Below are 19,556 nucleotides of genomic sequence, written 5' to 3' on the forward strand. Positions count from 1 at the left end.
GATACTTCCTCTCATTGGTCCTTATGGGCCTGTGACCCGGATGTTCACACGGGCGCCGGGAAGCCCCGTTGCCTGGAGGCAGCTCAAACGCGGAACGTGCAGTAACGCCTGCACAGCTGCTGGCGCGGTGGGCGCGAGTCAGTGTGAGGACCCGCTGGGAGCCGGCGTCCGCTGTCGCCCCCGGGAGAGAGCCGAGGGTTGGTGGGTTCGCCAAGGCTTCACCCGGGGCCCTCCCTGAACCCTCCTGGCGCCCCGGCCGGGCGGGTGCTGTGCGGGCTCCACGCCCCCGCGAAGCGTCCAGGCCCCCGGTGTCAGGGGCAGCCCAGATCCGGGATGACACCTGCTACCCTCCTGCTGAGCGCCGGGTCGTCATAGTTGCGGAAGGCCCCGAGGGTGGTCCCCTCGTTGGTAAAGGGAAGGCGAGGGTCATACTACGTCACGGGATTGGAGTAAGAGGGTGTGTGACAACGCCCAGCCCATCGCAGGGCCCTCGGTGAGCCGTGGGGAAATCAGTGGCATCTCCGTTGAGCTGCGGCCAGTGAGGACTAGCGAGGTGGTCGGAGGGATGGACTGGGGGCGGAGAACAAGAGGCCACGGGGCTTCATTTTGGAGGCGAACACAGCAGTTGCTAAAGCATGGTGGTCTACTGGGGATTTGACGCGATGGGGAAAGGTGCCTGGCTCACCGTAAACGCTGAATAAACTAGATCTTCCTGATTTTCTCCTTCAGTATTCTCTTGAGTAAGCCTCTTCTCAAAGGTAAGCCATGAGGTTGACCTGCAGATTGTAACAAGGCCCCTGTGCCAAATACTTGAGAGTCTGTTGGGTACCAGGCACTGGTGACAAGGTGACAGAAGACATATCAGAAACACAGTCACAGCTTCATCCTCAAACACCATCTCTACAGTCAAAATGCATAATAACAGGGGCGCCTGGGTGGCTCAGTGTGTTAAGCCGCTGCCTTCGGCTCAGGTCATGATCCCAGGGTCCTGGGATCGAGCCCCACGTCGGGCTCTCTGCTCAGCGGGGAGCCTGCTTTCTCTCCTTTCTCTCTGCCTGCCTCTCTGTCTGCTTGTGATCTCTGTCTGTCAAATAAATAAAATTAAAAAAAATGCATAATAACATATCAAAGGCTCTGAGAAGGGGCACCTGGGTGGCTCAGTGGGTTAAGCCTTCCTGCCTTCCGGTGAGGTCATGATCTCAGGGTCCTGGGATCGAGCCCCACATCGGGCTCTCTGCTTAGCAGGGAGCCTGCTTCCCCCCCTCCCTCTGCCTGCCTCTCTGCCTACTGTGATCTCTCTCTCTCTCTGCCAAACAAATAAATAAAATCTTTTTTAAAAATATAAAGGTTCTGAGAAGTCCTGCAGCACTTATACCTCGCTTACTTTCTTGAACCCCATATTTCCTAAACTGATTGGGTCATAAGAGACTTTGGGTTTTGGCTTTTGAGGCTCTTTGGCCCTCAGTGGTGTTCACCAGTAATTCTGGGGCTCCTTTTCTGGGCAAAAGGTAGGGTTGTATTTCCCTTCCCCTATCCATGTGACTTGCTTTGGTCCACGAGTTGTAGACAGAAGAAATAGGTATATCTGGATGACAGCCTTAGAAGCACCATATTCCTTTCTTCCCATCAGTGACCCTCCTTCTCCCCATCAGTGACCCTCCAGATGGGGGGACAGTTTCAGGCTGGGCCAGCCAAGACTGATGAGCAAATAGCATGAGAAATAAATCTTCTGGGGGAGTCTTTGTTCAATGCAGCATAACCCAGCCTATCCTAACTGGTCAAATCACCCAGTAGACCTGCAAGGATGCCAGCTTTTTGAGAAAACTTGGCTTCCACCGTGTTGACCTGGCCCCATGAGTAGTAGAAACGCAGTTCAGTGACCACACTGGCTCCCTTGATAACATGAAACCTCAGGCTCAGAGGTCCTAAGGAAGGGACCCTGGGACTTCCCACAGATGCCCACAGAGGTCACTCACCTCTTAGTTTGGGACACCATGGGGTATGGGCTCCATGGAATGGGTGGGGGGACAAGAGGTTAGATTCCAAAGGCCTTAAGTGGAAGTGGACACAGCAGGAGGGGCCAGCTGGAGAGGGCAGGGTCAGGCAGGAAGAAGGGACTCAGTGAATCTCTGGGTCCTGGCTCAGGTGACTTGGAAGTTGACAGATACAGGGCAGCTGGACACAGGAAGGATTATGTTGAGGTGCTGGGTTACGCCAAGGAGTAGCCTGGTGGAGGTGGCTGGGCGGGCTCACCCCTCACCTGAGCCAGAGACTGGGGGTCCTCAGAGTGAACCACCCCCAGGAGCAGCTGTGAACTCCGAGTACAGGAGGCAAGGCTGAGCCTTGGGGACGAGCCCAGCACTCGGGACAGCCTGGTGTCCCAGAGGAAGGAGAGGGACTCTAGGGGGAGGGGCTCTTGGTCCAGCGTCCAGGACAGAGCATGTCAAGGAGATCACTTGGCTGGTGGGGTCCTAAATCTGGGGGAGGAGGGCAACATTTGAAGGAACTTGTCTGTGAGGAAAGGAAAATCAAAGCAGGGCTCCCGAGAGGATGTAGAGATGATGGAAAACGGTTTCAAAGTCACATTTATTGTGAGTTATTTTCCAATGAAAGAAACGCTGACCACAGAAATTTGAAAACCACATACAAGCACAACAAATGGACTGCAGTTACAGATAATGGCCTAATGACCACCACTGTCAGTCCTGGGGCATACGTTCTCTACCTTTCCTCTGTACACACATACACACCCACAATTTGTTTTGTTGTTTTTTTAAAAAACAAAACGAGGCTCACGCTCTGCACCAAGTTTTTTTTTTTTTAAAAGATTTTATTTATTTATTTGACAGAGACAGATCACAAGTAGGCAGAGAGGCAGAAGAGAGAGAGGAGGAAGCAGGCTCCCTGCTGAGCAGAGAGCCCGATGCGGGACTCGATCCCAGGACCCTGAGATCATGACCTGAGCCGAAGGCAGCGGCTTAACCAAGTTTTGTTACCTGTTCACCAAATAAAGACCGTTGCTCTCTGGCATTCGCTAGACCACACGGTCATCATCCCTGACTCTTCCTGTGGAGTGTGCACCAGAGCGTAAGTGTGCCGTATAAAGAAGGAGAAGTTTTGCTTGATGAGGTTGAACTCAACCTTGATAAGGTTGAACTTTGCTTGAACTCAAAGAGTGTTGTTCCGTGCTGATCAGAAACCTCAGCTGAGCGGGAGAGGTGCGGGGCTAGGGGGCAGTAAGGCACAGGTGGGGAGAGGAGACCTCTTTGTGTTAGCACACATTTTTAACCCACTGAGCCACCCAGGCACCCCTTGTTATCACACGTTTTTAAAACAATCATAAAACATGCTCACTGTGAGGAGCTGGAACAGTTCAAAACATAGCACGAAAAGCAGCTGCATGTGATCCCATCAGCTGTTAACACAATTCCTTCCTTAGAACAATCAGAGGAACTAGCCTATATATGGACTATGCAGAAATACAGCGGTTACTGAAAATACGGCTCAAGTGTGCTCCTGTCTGCCGCGGGGCCCTGCAGCGCTCCTGAAGGAAGACAGCTCATCGGGGAACCTGAGAACCAGGGGCTCGGGAGGACGTGTGACAGAGTGCTCTGAGGGGCCCGGCGGGTGTCAGGCCTGGCCTCCCCCCGACCCCGACCAGCACAGCAAGCAAGGGGCAGTGCTCTGTTCTGGGGGCTCCAAGCAGCTGGGAGAGCCTGCCTCTCGCCCCTCTTGCCTCCCTTTGGAAGGGAGCGCCATCAGAACGGGAGCCTCCGTACCCACGTCCCCAAGACACAAGGATGCAGCAAGGAGCCGCAAGGTGGGGATCCTGAGTGCTGGGCAGTGGCTCCGTATGCCTACAAGGAGCCTGCCTCAAGGTGTCCACAGTCTCATGGCAGCTCAAGGGACAGGCTCGCATGAAGGCTGCCCCGAGAACCACATTCCTCTTTTCAAGGTCTTGTCTTTGTAAGAAAGTGCTGTGTTGGAACCTTCTGGTTCTTCGACTCCCAGTGTACTGATTCAGTACAGGTGAGAGATGTAGCCTGTTTTGCCAATGTTGAGGATTCGAGCTTACCGCTGCTGTCTTTTGGTTATGCTCAAATGCATAAATCAGAAAAGCAGCACATTTCACCTGCAGTGACATTACTCTGTGCTTGCCAACGCATCCCACCTGGGGAGAACGTAGGTGCCCATCTCTTGCTTGTCTCCATTAAGGCTCTGGGAATATGGGCAGGGGCTATTGAGAAAAACGGCGCACAGGCCACAAGCCCTTCTGTTGTGATGGTAAAGGCCTGGGAGCCCAGGATGCCTATCTGTGCTGTGCACTGCATTTTTTTTTTTTTTTTTTTGGTAAGGCTTAGTAACACCTCCCTGATTCACATAACGTACAATGCAACACATAATAAGACTCTCTGTAGTTTATACAAAACTCTATCAAATATTTAGGCTAGGTCAAAGAAGTGTTCCAAAATGTAAATAAGTGAACATCTTTTACTGGCCCACCACGGTCAGTGCCCTCCCTGGGGAAGGCTGCCTCCCCCTCCTGCCACACCAACCACTTCCTGTCTGGGGAAATGGGATCACGTTACTTTTCCTTCTAAACCCCAAGACTGCACAAAGGGCAGCCCAACCCCCAACCGTAAGTCTCCCCCCAGCCCCCAGCCCCACACACCCCCAGCCCATCACAACACAGGATGCTCCGGAATGTTGCAATGGGAAGGCTGCCAGGCCATTGGAGGTGGCCCCTCCGCCATGGGCTCCCTGGTGTCATTTCCCAGCCAAGTGAGCTAACAGACTCAGATGCTTGAATAGCAGGCTTCCTTAAGCTCTAGACCAACACGTACACCAAAAGTAGCTTCCTAGCTTTTCCTAAAAACAGTAGTTTGCCTTTGGTTTCAATAAACCATAATTTCGGTACCAAGGCAGGACCCCGTGTGTCAAACCCGGGCGCATCCAAGCCAGTGTGGGCGTAGCTGCAGAAAGATCGGGAAGCGCCTGCGAAAGAGTGTCCTAGATTTGTCTCCTCGATGGGCTCAGGAACGCGTCTGCACGAGGAGAGCGAGCAGGAAAGGAGGAGTCCCTTGCAGCTCCAGCCCCCCCAAACGCCAGGCCAGACAGGAGGACCCGTTTGCTCAGCGGCCTCAGCTCCGGCTCCTGCTGGACAGCAGGGACAGGAGCAGCGCCTTCACGTCCTTCAGGGAAGGCTGTTGGCCGTTTGCTTGTGTCCGCGATCTGAAAGAGGTGAAGGATACTAACTCAGCCACTGTCCTGCTGCTCCGAGGTCTTCGGTCTCAACAAGGACGCATGGCCACCACCAGCCCCTCCATGCATGCTTGGGTCACTACAGGGGGGTGGTGTCCAAAACCACAATGCTCTCCCATGCTGGGCTGATGTCACCATCCTGGGATTCTAAGCTGGTGGCCCTCCAGCCACTGGACCACTCCCACTGGATGTCCGCAGGCACAATGGAGCCCATCAACCAGCCCCAAGTAAACCAACTCAGCCACCAGCCTGCAGCGCCATCCCCAGGCCGCCGCCTCCTGACCAGCAGCTCCACTCCCTCGGGACGCAGGCAGACCCCGGGGTTTGCAACTGGTACCTCCTTCTGGCTCTAGAGCCTGCAAACGGCTCTATCCCACAGGTTCTAGTGAGACCAGGCCCTCCTCATCCCTTGCCTGAGCCAGTACAGTGGCCCCTCTAGCTTGTGAACCTGCCTCCCGATGGCCCGGCGATGAGAGCTCCTTCCCATGGCCACAAGAGTCATTGCCCACTGCAGACCAGACCCTTCCACTGCCCCAGTTTGAACCCTTCTATGTCTGCCAATAGCACTGAGCCCCCATCTCCTGAGTGCCCACCATGTGACCAGCACTGTGCCATCCCAAAAGCCACACAGAAGCCCAGCGAGGAGAGGAAGATCACCCACACAGAACAGGTGAGACCGCCAAGGGCCATGATTTTCAAGATTAGACCCAACAACCCTTATGGCTGCAACAAAGCCCTTCTTCACTCTGAATCATTTTTCTGAATTCAGAAGCAGCAGCATCCCAGGGGCCGTGTTAGTAATGAAGAATGTGGGGTTCCACCCCCAGGGCCCCCCAACACCCTGATTCAGCAAGCTGAGGTCAAATGAGAATTTGGGTAAATAGGCAACCCCCCGCCCCGCAAAGCCGCGGACCTAGAGTGGGGGAAGAGCTGCGTCATCACTCGAGAGCACACATGACAGGTGAGCCACTGCAGCCACCGGATGTCCGCGGGCATGTCTGGAAGCCACATCACCAGTCTATAGGAGAGACAGACAGACAGACAGACACACACACACACACACACACGGACATGCATGAAAACAAGCCAAAACACACACTTAACAACCAAAACCCAAAGGCGGGTACCCTAGAATAATGCCCTTTGTCCAGCGAAACTGCCAGACTCACATCTAACCCTAATCTGATCAGTCCCAGAAAGCGGATTAGGCACATGACATGAAAGGCAAACCTCCCTAAAAGCCCGAAAGTGAAGTTAGGTCACGTGGGGCTCCAGAAACCTCAAGGGATTATCCGCGGAAATAAAAGGGGAGGGCTTTCCAGGCTTCTCTGTGGCACGGTACCCCCTGAAGCTGACGCAGAGAATCTCATAGTCAAGGTGGCACCTCCCCGGCCCGCACAGCCCTGCGGCACTGGGCCACGCACCAGCTCAGCGGACTCCCCACCCCCTGCCCCCACCCCTGCACAAATGGATCCATTGCTGAGCTCAGATGGGGCCTCACCCCTGGACAGGGATGTTGGGGAAAAAGCAGCTAATTCAGTACGGTGGGGAGGGGGTCTGGTCAGGAGAACCAAGCTGCATTCAGAAGGATGGTCTGGCCTCTACAAGATGGACCAAAGGCCATGTCCACTGACTCACTAAAAAGACCGTAAACACCAACATAAATCTAAAGAAAGCAGAGGTTGGGGGCGCCTGGGTGGCTCAGCTGGTTAAGAGACTGCCTTCAGCTCAGGTCATGATCCTGGAGTACCCGGATCGAGTCCCACATCAGGTTCCCTGCTCCGTAGGGAGTCTGCTTCTCTCTCTGACCCTCCCCCTTCTCATGCTCTCTCTCTCAAATAAATAAATAAAATATTAAAAAAAAAAAAAAAGAAAGAAAGGAAGCAAGCAAGCAAAGGTTAAACAAATACCCAGGATTCAAGTGTGTGCCTCCCATCGTTCCATGAATAAAATCCTGAAATGGAAGTGTACACCTACTAAGAAGGGGCAAACGAGAGCCTGGAGAAAAGAGGCGGCCTGAGAGGCTTACCGCGAGGCACCTTGTAGGGCACTCCGTGTGGACCGTGGGCTCCGTGGCATTCTACACGGAGCCAGGCCACAGGTCAAGCGCCCTTACGTGGATTCTCTCCATCTCCATCCAACCCTGGGAGGAAAGCACAAAGCCACACAAAAGGCTCACCTCTGGGCCATGGCGATGGCAGACTCCATGGGGAGCGTACAAGGCAGCATCACATACGACATGACCTTAACCGGTAAGAAATCGTAAATCTTGCTCACTTGTCCATGTTTCATTTTAATTGCATTACTCAGTGCTGAAAAATATAATGTGGAGGTGTGTCTCCCACCAGAGTAAAAACCAAACCACCTTCCCCAGGGGCTGCTTGGAATTTCCACGAAATACACCAATCCGGGCATCCGAAGACTCAGAAGCACTTACCAATGAGATCAAATGAGTTGCTTTCCCAGAACAGCCCTCGGCTAGCCCACAGGACACAGGGTGCTCAGTGAACCACTCTCATTTAAATAACAACTGTTTTTGGAGGGCTACACAAACTTCTCGAATACCCCATTGACTTTTGAGTTTTTTTCCTGAACCTTCCGCTGGACTTTGTTTCCCTCTGCCCAGAACCCTCCGCCAAGTGCTGGCTAGTGAATTAGCACCACAGATGTGCTAGAGGCCTGGGGCCAGGGATGAGGTCCCCCGCGGCTCTGAATCTCTCCAAGTGCTCGATCTGAAAGCTGGTGTGTGCACACCTGTCCACGTAATAGCTGATCACGTGATAAAGTCTACTGCCACTCAATGGAGATTCAAAACTGCAGGTCTGGAGGCAGGGAGAAATCAGGGAAAGGGGACTCAAGAAAGAAGGCTTTGCAACGGGTAAGCAGGAAGAGAGGGTTCTGGAAGAAGGGCCCACCAGAAGGTTCTGGACTGAAGAGTCCCTTCAGTCTCTCTGTGTCACAGGAAACCACATCCTCAGCATCCCCCCACCCCCGCGCGGTCGGCACCTGCAGTGAGGCTGGGCGATAGGGTGTCCAGGATGCGCTCGTCCCAGGGCAGGATGCTGAGACGCAGGTGGTCCAGCAGCTCGTCTTCCTCGGACTTCGTCCCCTCCGCAGACACCCTTGGGCCAGATTCCGGGTTCCTGTGTCCCCAGGGGAAGGTAAGGGTCTTCGCCTCCTCCGAGGGTAAATCCAGGCCCGGATGGGGCTTGTTGCAGATGCCTACCGGGGACACGGGAAACCAGCCAGCAGGTGAACACAGGCAGCAGGGGACCCTACTCACACACGCACCCGCAGAATGACAGGGACACAGGCAGCCACCGGGGGAGCCGCGGGCCTGCCATGGGAGAAATGAGGGCGGGTATACAGGTTTTTGTAACCGAGAGGAACAAGTGTGGGGCTTTGAAGCCAGAGAGATGAGAGTTTGGTTGAGGCGCCATCCCTCACTAGCTGTGCGAGTTCCACAGCCACAGGTGCATTTATGAAGGTGAAAGATAAGAATTACAACTAATTTATTAAAAAAAAAAAAAAAGAATTACAACTAATTTATAATCACTGAATCACCAGTGAGGCCTGTGTTTTAGGCCCCTGATTAGGAACTTGGTAACAATTAGGACTGTTATCCATGGTCTCTGCTCCTCCATTTCAGCTGAGAAATCAGAAGCACAGAGAGGTTAAGAGACTCACCCAAAGCCACACAGCCTGTGAGTGCAAGAGCAGCATTCGAACCCAGGTCTGACATTAAAAATGCCGCTCTTGCCCCGTGTGGCTTTGAAAGCAGCGCTGGGTAAGGGAATCTGGGCAGGTCCTGCCCCCGGGTGCTGGGACTCACTGGCTGATACCAGTGAGTGGTTCCCGCTCTCAGAGAACTGGCTCGCTGGGCTGGTCAAGGGAACAGGCTGTTCCAGGTGTCCACGCTGCCCCCCGGCTCCCCTCCTGCTCCCAACCTCCGGTTAGGAAGACCAGGAGCTGTTCCCACATGCCTGTGCCTTATTCCTCGGGTTGATCTCCACACCACCCTCGTGACCGGGCCCTTGGCCAAGCCTCCGGCTGCCTCCCTGGGCTCCTGGAGGGACCAGCATCCACACCGTGCCAGGGGCCTTCAAAGCCTCTGCTCCTATAGATCTTTCCGGCTTCCATCAGGCACCCTCCTCATCTGCCAGGACTGTACCCTCCCTCAGGAATGTTTCAAAGAATCTGTTCCCAGAATCTACTTACCTGTATCTTTAGACACCAACCCAACCCAGAGGCCGCCAAGGCCCATCTTCAGAACTACCAAGAATCCCCTGGGCATTTAATCCACGTTCCCCTTGCTACAGGCTGGACACAGAGGCCCAGGGAGGGAGGTGGTTTGCCCAAAGGCTTCTAGTTAGGAAAGTCACCGTGTCACCTGAGTGTGCCCCTAAGGGCTCTGCGGCTGTCCCTGATTCCTAGATTCCTTCCAAATTCCATTGCATTCCCAGCCCAGACTGCTCTCCAGAACTTCAGGCCCTGCCGTTAGCTGCCTCCTGCACAGCTGCCCCCAGATGGCCCTGGGACTCTGCACACCCACCCGACCCATGCACAGCATACCAGGCTTCCCCGAGAATGCTTTCCCTCCCCTTCCCGAGAGCCGTGAGCCAGGTAGCAGGACACCCCTACCCCAGCTGCAAGAGCCAGAAACCACGACCTCATTCCTGAGTCTAGCCCTTCCAGAATCTCTGGTTGGTCATCCGTGAGGCCTGTTCCCTCGGGCCCCTTGCACCACCCTCACTGCCCTGGCCCTCGCTGACCCTTCAGCTGCCTCACGGGTCCCCTAGGGACCAGCATCTCACCCTCTCCGCCTGCAGCCCAAGGCCTCTACTGACCTCCCTCACTCCTGCTTCAGCGCCCCTCAGTGGCTCCCTACAGCTGCAGGATGCAAACCTCTATTGTGTCCACCGGGTCCAGGCCTGGCCTCTGCCCCCCGCCACCCATCTTTCAATGGCCCCTACCCCCGCCACTCCAGTCACGTGTGCCTTCTTTCCCTCCTCCAACCTTGCTGCACGCTCTGTGGCCTGCCCACCCCTCACTCCCGGCCCCCACGCCCAGAACACTCCTGTTCATCCCAAGTTGCAACACAAATTCACATCCTCCTGGAGCCCTCCCCTCCCCCAGGGGGCCATGTGGACCCCTCCCCTGTGATCCCACAGTGTCCTGTGGCTTCTTGTCAGCGCACTTGGCACACACTGTCCTTCTACTTGCTTCCTGACCCACCTGGCCCACAGGCTAAGCTCCAGGAGGGACAGAGCCACACCTGCCCCTTCCCGGTGGTACCCCAGCACCCAGCCAATGGCTTGGCACACTGAAGAGCCAATTCGCATTGTCCGTGTCAAGAAATACAGCGCGTCCTTTTAACTGCCGCTCCTTGGTCTCCGCCAAAGACTCATTCAGAGAAGCAACAGGGAAACCAACTCTTAGCCTTGAAGACGAACAGCCCCCAATACATCTCAGACTGGCAAGAGCCCAGCTCCCTCCAGAAAGGACAGCAGGGCTCAGGGGGCGTGGCCAGAGACCCACAGGACCCACACCTGGCCCGAGACAAGGATTCTGATTTCTCCACCTGGGGCTCAGGGCCAGGAACCCGCTTAACTCCCTCCTTTGTTTATCTAAAGGTTCAACATAGTTTATGGGGAAAAGAAAAACCAACAGGACTGCCTTCACTGAGCAGACGGGGTTACTGCGGGGGGAGAGGGCGAGGACACGGGGGGAGGTCCCCGGCTCATCTCCGTCTTCCCATTTGTCTAATGGGGCCAAGATCTCCTGGCTCCCGGGGCAAATGAGGGGACTGAGCAAGGTGTTGAGCGAGAACACGGAGCGCTGGCTTTCTGCGGAACCCCAGCCACGGGTGACTGACTGCCCGCGCAGAGCTGGTTCAAAGGCCCTGTCTGCTCTCACCTCGCCCGCAGCGTACATACCGTTCTCCTCCAAGAACCTGAAGGCGTCTAAGTAGCCGCGAAGGCATATCTCGCCAAGCACCTGGCAACGAATCAAGTAAGGTAAATGCAGTGCAGAGACCAAGGGCAGAGCCCTCCCCGCCCGGAGCTGCTCCCATGGCCCAGCGCGGTCACAGCGAGGCTGGACACAGGGCTCCGCACTCCTAGGAGACAGAAGTTCACTTCCACACCGGACCAGGCTGGAAGGACGCCCTGTCCGCGGAGCCTCTGTTGAGAGGCACTGGTTTCTCTGGGCTCCCTTGGTCCCCAGATGAGCCTCCACCCTCCCAAACACGGGGTCCTGTTTGAGCTGTCACAGGACAATTAACAACGGCCTTCTCCACTCATCTGGATACAAACCCCACATGCAAAGCAATGCACAGCCTCCCCTCTCTCCTGGGGCACATGCTGTTGGGGTACAGCATCCATGCCGCCTTCTTTCTCCCCTGAGAACCATCAGTGTACATGGTCCACACATTTTCTTTATGTTAGGGAGAGAAGACCCCCGATGGTAACAAGCAAGAAAGATTAAACCACCAAATGCAGCGTGGTTCTTGACCACGCTTGCAAAGACGAAACATCAGGATAACAGGAAAAAAAAAAGAAAAAGAAAAGAAAATACCACTGTCCCCTGGGTGCACCCGGGGGGTGCATTTTGATTTCAAAAATCAAAGCCCCTGGATGTGTGATCTGTGCTGCGGGGCTGTTTAAGTCTTCCCAGGAGACTCCAATGGGCAGAGTGGGACAGCCCTGAGCTGCCGGAAACCGTTCCCTGAGTTTCTATTTGATGAGGGAGATCTGTTTCTGTTTGCGGAAAGAACAAATGGGAGGTCTCCTGGCAAGCAGGGAGGCAAAAAGGAGCTGTACCCCCAGAACACACAGCCCCCAACTCACCTTGAGGTCCGGAGGGAACAGGGTTCGAATCAGGAGGTAGACATTCTCGGAGCAGAGCCGCAGACTGAGCTTGGTCAGGTCCACGTGAAGAAAGTTTGTGGACTTGACTTTAGGGCAGATGTCATACTCCCCGTAGAAGGGGGACACAGTGATGGTCGTTTTGGCATCAAAGAAGGGGACATTGTCGCTTAGTCCTCCATCCATGTATCGCTTTAATGGGGAGGAGAAAAGGACATAGTGTCAGAAGCTCTGGGCTGACGTCTTCTGGGTTTTTTCAGATTATGGGTAGAGGCTTCTCAGAGCCACAGGCTGATGTTGTGGGAAGACAAGGTTCCAGAACTACACTTTCAACAAAGCCTTACTGAGCACTTCTGTGCTAGGCCAGGCTCTTGGCTAGCACTCACACGTGCTCTGTACTGTTGTGTAGTTTGTGCACTGCACAAAAAGTACTGGGCAAAGAGGCAGACAGAAGCTGGAGCTCAGCCTATATTGTGCTGCCAAGTCTAAAGCCCAGGCAGGTATCTATAGATGTGCCTGTGTAATTTGCACAAAAGGCGTTCTGTGTGCCCTGTTGTCAGGGTACGATAGAGACCCTGCCTTCCAAGAGACAGAAGGTCTCTTCTGTGTTCAATTCCAGACCCCCTCCTTTGCTGATTGGAAAATCAGAACCAGCGTCTTGAAGAGCTTTGGAGACTCAAATGGCAGCGAACCTGGGTCCAGGGCAGCCTTCAGAAACCCCCTCTGAACCCACAACCTAGCTGTGAGCAACAGCTTGCCTGCATCCATCCCCTCTGACAACCTTTGGCTGGCACAGGCAGGCTTGGGAACAATATGGACAAAGTTTGCATCGCTCAAAGCAGTGTCCAGAATGATATACCCAAATTCCCAAATCCCAAATCCCAGCCGTCCCAGCCCAGCTGTTGATACCCACAGAGAAAGTCCTGCAAATATCACAGCCCGTCCTCCCCAAGACCTACAACCAGTCCAGAGAGGAACCACCCATGCTCAGCCATGCCTTAGCCAATCCGGAGAGTCCTGCCTTGAGTCCAAAAGATGATCACGCGTGTATATGCAGTATTTTCAAAATCATAGCCACACAATCCCCATGAAAGATGTAGGGAAGCCTCAGAAACCTCATGGCAGAAGGGGACATGGACCGGAACGTCTGGAACCTTAGGGAACACTAGGGAGGAAGCAGGCTGACTGTTTCTCATGCAAACAGTAGTCTCAAGTCCAATGTGCCTTGTCACGTAGACTTTTCCTATTCGTTCCAGATTTTCCTATTGTAACCCCCTGAGTTTGCTGGGTGGAATCACAAGAAGGAGGTGTTCTGATTCTCTGTGGGTTTCACTGGAGGGTACTGAATGTGTGACCGCCCCCCACTTCTAGGGGGACTGAGGCAGCCTGGGCCAGGTGGGCAAGGTGGGGACATCTCCGCTGGTGGTGAAACAGCCCCCACTTCCTGCAAGCTCCCCTGGGCCAGGCTCTGTGCCGAGCAGCTCAGGGCCCTCACTCATGCGAGCCTTACAACACCTCGACCACACTGCACTAGGAGGAACCCTCGTTCTGCAAACTCATCTCAGAAAGGTTCAGAGACGCATTCCAGGGGCACCTGGATGACTCAGTGGGTTAAAGCCTCTGCCTTTGGCTCAGGTCATGATCCCAGGATCCTGGGATCGAGCCCCACATTGGGCTCTCTGCTCCGCAGGGAGCCTGCTTTCTCCTCTCTCTCTGCCTGCCTCCCTGCCTACTTGTGATCTCTGTCAAATAAATAAATACAATCTTTAAAAGAAAGAAAGAAAGAAACGCATCCCAAGCGGTCCAGCTAACATGTGCCGGAGGGGGGATTCAGTCCGGGTGTGTCTGCCAGGCAGAGGCCGTGGGCTTCTGGGTGGACCCCTGTGCAGCTCCAGGCCTGTTTTCGCATCCAGAAGCAGGGACCATGTGTCTGTTATGGGGCTAGGAAGCTCGGGAAGGCAAAAGGAAAGCTCGGTGTGACAAGCCTCTGCCTTTGCTCTCCAGTGTGAGGACACCACTGCCCTGGGACATTGAGATGTGTCTGCTCTCGCAAGACAGGATGTCTTAGCTTGGCACCAGAGATGTTTAGGAACAGGTCATTTTTGGGGGAGTAGGCCAGCCTACACACTGCGGGATGTCAGCTGCACCCCGGGCCTTGAGCACTCCCTCACTGTGGCAACCCAGACTGTCTCCAGACATTGTCCTGGGGTCAGGTCGGGGGTGGGGGGAGGGAGCAGAATCACCCGGGGTGATCACCATGGCCCTAAAAGGAGGCTGCCAGTGGCCTGGCATTGCCTGGCATCTGGTCTAGCGCCTTCAGAAAACACAGCACACCCTGTGTCTCTCCATCCCTGCCAGGGCTCAGCCATCGGTCACAACACATATTTGTGGGATGGAATCAAATCCAAGCCCTGTCAGCAGCTTCTGCCCCAAAGCCCTTTGCCCTAAAAGGGCAAAGGCAGAGCCAGAACAGGCCGTAGACTCTGGAGTGCTAGGAATAAAGCTCTCCTGCAAGCAAGGAACGGACATAGAAGCACTTTGGAGTTTAACCACACCAGCGGGGACCTATCTGGGGCGCTCAGCTGAAGGTAAGAGAAACCGCTTACCTTTCAGATAGTGAGATAATTAATTCTACCTGAAAGTTGACGTATTGCCCAGGTAACCTAGAAGGGGGCCAGCTGTGGAACCTCGGTCTGAGAGGCCAAGAGGCAAAGGCTCTGCATTTGGGGACAGGCCCCAGGGCGCCTGTGACTGGGGGCCCTGCAGGCGGGAGCTGGGCAGACAATTTAAAAGCAGACTCACCACGCCTCTGAAGGAAGGAGGGATTATGCCACAGAAGAAAGGGATGAAGCTGGAACAGAGCAAGGCCTGCGAAGACAAAAAGAAGTGAAACCCCAGACCCGAAGAGCCTGCCTTCTGATCCCGTGGGGGCCCGCGTCAGCCTTCTTCAGATGAACAGAGCAACAGGCCAGAGATGCTCTTTGCAAAGGGGGGGCTTTAATAAATGAGCTGAACAAACAACAAACCAACCTACACACTTGTATTTCAGGGCCTAAGTAGAAGCTCCTAATGACGCTGGGACATCAGCTCCCTGTCCCTCTCCCCATGAGAGATGCACTGGGCCTTCACAGAGTCCCAGACTGACTAGGAAGACATCAGACCAGGGCTTCGCAAGCGCAGATCATTGCCCGGAGAGCTGGTCAACCCAGGATTCTGGAGCAGCAGGCTGGAGGGGCCTGAGAGCCTGGAAGCCTATGAAGCTTCAGAAGCTTCCAGATATTGCTAATGCTGCGGATCCCAGCGGGCGGCAGGGGGGCAGGAAGCAAGACCGGCCTGCTGCGAGAAAACCTGCTCCTATGTGAATGACCAGTGCTGCCTATCCAGAAAAAGCTTTTAGAAACAAGGTTAAATGGAGGTTTTCATGGCTGCTGGGATGCTACAGATGCTCTATGTGCCAGGAATACACGTGGTGGGAGGAGGGACACCTGTGCAACTGGGTCTCTGGAAGAGGGGATCACGAGCCACGTCTTGAAAAATGGGGAGGTAGTGTTTGACTCTGAAACCAACTAGGAACGTTCTGGGATGTATGCGCGCTAGAGACCACCGACGGCCAGAGGCACGCAGAGTGGTGCAGGAAACCAACCAGCCTCCTGGGCAGCCAGGGCCTTTTGCATCTTAAGAAACGGGACAGGTGGCCTCTGGCAGCCTTTTCTGTGTTGCTTCCAAAGGGAAATAGCTTTTCTTACTTGACAAGGCCCAAATAAGCAAACTGCTTACATCCACAACTTCCTCTTTGGACTGAAAATCAGACACGAGCACATTTTCCCCATCGGACACCCTGGTGAGCGAAATGCACATTTTGCCAGAGATGAGCCTGTGGATGTCGTCTGGGAGGTATGTCTGAAGATCATTTCGGAGGCGCCTGCCCAAGTTGAAGGCGGGGTGGAAGATGCCAATCTTCCGGCTCCTGGCACTTCGGGCGATGTCCATGAGGATCTCCGTGATGATGTCTGGGGGGCAGGAGACAAACACACAAAGGACTGTGCCACCCCGGCGATGGCAGTGCTTTGTGGCAAGACCCGAACCCCAGGTGGCAAGGAAGCGGCCAGCCTGCTTCTAGGCCTACGCTGATAAAGCAGCCACGTGCGGTCATGGGCCCCTTCCAACGTGGCCATTCCCATCTGAGGTGCGTAAACGGCACGTCGGAATTCAAAGGCTTCAAACAAAAAAATAAATAAATAAAATACTTCTTTCATCGTGTTTTGTGTTGATCAGGTGTGCAAATGATAATATTCCGGCTGCATTTGGATCAATGAAATTAATTCCCCTTCTGTCTTTCACTTTTTTTCAGTGTGGCTGCTGGGAAATATTAAATGACACACACGGCTACCCTGTATCTCTCCTGAACAACACTGCCCTAGGTCCTGCCACAGGAACGAGCCTCCCGAGGCCCAGAGGCACTCTCTCCTCCGCTCCATCCCCCAAAGCCAGAAGTGGAAGCACCCCAGCATCAGAGCTTTAGCACAAAGGACCTAACTCTGCAGGAAGCAGAGAGTCAATGCAGGCTGGGGCCCAAGGGCAAGTCCATCTCTTACTGGCCACCGACCTTGGAAAGTCACTTCACTGACCCACACCATCTCAGACTGTGCATTTTTAACTTTGGGGACACAAGGGATTAGATAAGCTACCATCTGTAATATCCTCAAGCCAGAGAAGATTCCTCATGAAGAACTAGACTTACCCTTAAGCCTCTGACATCAGAATTACCACTGTCTCACAGGCATGGGCCACATTCATGCCCCGTCAAGCCTCCCCCCTGGGTCTGGACGCCCTCCGGCTGACCCGCACTGCCCTGACATACAAGGCCACCAGTCTCAGCCCAAGACCAAGCCCGTCGGAGATCAAGAGATGCAGAAGGACACCCATAAGCCTGTCCGTCCTGGCCGACCTCTGACCTCAGCTCGCCTCTCCCTACACATGTGGCCCCACTGAGCCCAGGCAGAAGGGGCAAAGCTGACACATTCTGCCGGGCTCTCCCACCAAGTACTTGGCTTGGAAGGACTTGCAGGAATTCTTTCCAAGTTGTGGCCCGAGGAAATGCCCCTCAGTGGTCCCCAAATGAGACAGGAATTTAAAGCAGGGCTCATGGAATTGGAGGAGCGGCTCCTGCCAAAACCTCTAGACCCCACTTTCCAAGGACCTGGTGGTCCCCAAGCCTCCCCCTGTTCCACAGGGTACAGACCCTGGCTGCACCTGTCCTCTGCCAGATAGGAACCCCCTCTGTCCTGGAATCAGTACAGGTTACCTGGACTGACCCACATGCAAGGGCTGTCTTTTATCGCCACCAAAGCCCAGAGTGTGTGCACTGACCACGTGGCCGGTCTAATCCTCCCTGAGGCCACACTCCTGCCCTTTGCTCCCCTCCCATCAATGGAAAAGCCAGCCAGGGCCTCTCTCCCAATCCCCACCTCCTGGTCAGTCCAGGGTCTGCTCACGGAGCCTATCCAATGGCAGGGCTGACCCTCCTGGCAGGGACTCCTGGCCACGCAGGAACAAAGTCACTCTCTGTCGGCCAAGTCCAACGCCACAGTCCCCAGGGAAGAGCGAAGAGTAGATGGCTAAGGAAGCTGAAAGGGGACAGAGGAGGGGCACTCTGTTCCCGTCTAGGGGTTTTTGGGTGCAACAGCTCCAGCTGCCACTTGTCCCAGTTCCTGTCCCGGGGCCTCAGAACCCCAGGCCACACCCACCACCAGCTACACACACAGATGTTTAATTAGCACGAGATTCAAATGCACCGGACCTCGTTTCCAGGGCACTGACCTGGAGGGGAAGGATGGTATGGGGGATGTTCAGGGATCCACCTCAGCCCATAGGAAAGGTCTAGTACCACCTCCAAGCCCCCCACCCCACAGCATCCCCCAACCTCCCCCATGACCCTTCCACTCCAAACCAGTAAACCTGCCCAGGAGGACTCCGAAGGGTTTCCCTCCTGAAACGCTATCCAGCACACCCCACCCTACCCCCAGTAGGGGCCAGGCTTGTCTCCAATCCCTGTAGTCTCCAGAGGGAAGACGGCGGCTCCTGCCCAGGGACACAGCCAAATGTCCCCCTCCGGGTCCAACCCAGAGCAAAACGTCCAGCGCCTGGTGACCTGATGGCAGGGACCGCAGGGACCAGCTCCACCCTTACCTCCTCCCCACCCGCCCCCATCCTGCCCCCTCCTCCGCGATGCTCCGTTTGAGCTCACTCTCAGTTCCGGGGCGAGGGGCTTCCTGTAAGCCCTGGCGCCACAGTAGGGCAGATACGCTTAGGGTTCCCACGCCCAGAAGAGCCAAGGCCAGGCGCACCCCCCTCCCGGGCCGGCCACAGAGAACCCCCCACCCCGCGCCGAGCAAGAGGACCCGCGGAGGTAGCATCCGTCTGGGGATGGGCGCCCCCCCACCCCAGGACGAACCGCGCGGTGTCCGTATCCCATCCCAGCTCCACCCGGCGGAGCCCCGGCGGCGGCCCCCGGACGTACGTACCCAGCGAAATCCCGGAGAGCAGAGCGACTCCGTGCAGCGCCCCGGCCGAGGCGCCGAACAGCATGCGCGCGTCCTGGACGAGGTGCGGAGCGCGCTCGCTCAGGCAGCGGGTCGCCCCGATGTGGTAGAAGCCCAGGAAGCCGCATCCCGAGAAGGACAGGCTCCATCCGTGCTCGGGGTCGTACATAGCGGCGGCACCGCGGGGGTCTCGGGTTCGGAGCCCGCAGTGGGAGTCGGACGCGCTCCGGCGCTCGCGCAGGTGGATGGGTCCCGCGTCGGGATCGGGGCCTGGGGACCGCCCCGCACTGCTCCGCGCCTGAGCGCACTCTCCGCCCGGCCTCGGCGCGGCAGCTCAGACAGTCCTTGAGTGACGTCAGCCGGCAGCCCCGCCCCTCGGGCCTGCCGCCGAGCCTCCGGGCGCCCAGTGGGGGCGGAGAGGGGTGGCAGGGCGCTCACTCACCCCACCTCTGTCGCCGCTGGGGTGCTGGGAGGAGTCTGGGGCTGTGGCAGAGGGGAGAAGAGGACCTCAACCCCAGATGGGGGTCGGAGAGCAGTTGTACGTCCCCCAATAGCAATGGATGTCCTGGAGACCGAGGGTTCCCTTTCCGTTTCTTGTCATCCCTTGAATCAGGGAGAAAGTGAAGGTGGCCCTCTTAGGTCTTTAACATCCTTGGACACTATCCTTTTCCTTTTCATTCGGGGACAGCAAACCTTAAGCAGGCACCAGCATCTAAATAGAATTGAACGGCTTTGGTTGATTTTCCTGCAGTTTTTACTAAGATAGTTTCAATTTGAGGCAAGTGGTAAAGAGAGTGACATGAGGTTTCCATTTAAAAGTTTCACTTACAAGTAAAAATTGGGAATAACGGGTGTGTGGCAGGGGGCAGTGCAGAAACGTGGGAAT

At 55.4% G+C, this 19,556-nt stretch overlaps 1 protein-coding gene across 1 annotated transcript; it reads right to left on the reverse strand.

Moving 5' to 3' along the window:
* Positions 1 to 4,403: 4,403 nt before the first annotated feature.
* On the reverse strand, positions 4,404 to 18,839 carry PNPLA3 (patatin like phospholipase domain containing 3). The gene is made up of 9 exons (XM_044227981.1): positions 18,653 to 18,839; positions 15,906 to 16,138; positions 14,931 to 14,996; positions 12,111 to 12,320; positions 11,199 to 11,259; positions 8,269 to 8,484; positions 7,442 to 7,574; positions 6,176 to 6,280; positions 4,404 to 5,232 (listed from the first exon to the last, which is right to left on the reverse strand). The coding sequence occupies exons 1-9, from the start codon at positions 18,837 to 18,839 to the stop codon at positions 5,142 to 5,144; spliced, it is 1,302 nt and encodes a 433-aa protein (XP_044083916.1). The 3' UTR covers positions 4,404 to 5,141.
* Between the last annotated feature and the right edge of the window lie 717 nt (positions 18,840 to 19,556).

The sequence above is a fragment of the Neovison vison genome, chromosome 12 (genome assembly GCF_020171115.1).
Source record: "Neovison vison isolate M4711 chromosome 12, ASM_NN_V1, whole genome shotgun sequence".
NCBI classification, from domain to species: Eukaryota; Metazoa; Chordata; class Mammalia; order Carnivora; family Mustelidae; genus Neogale; species Neogale vison.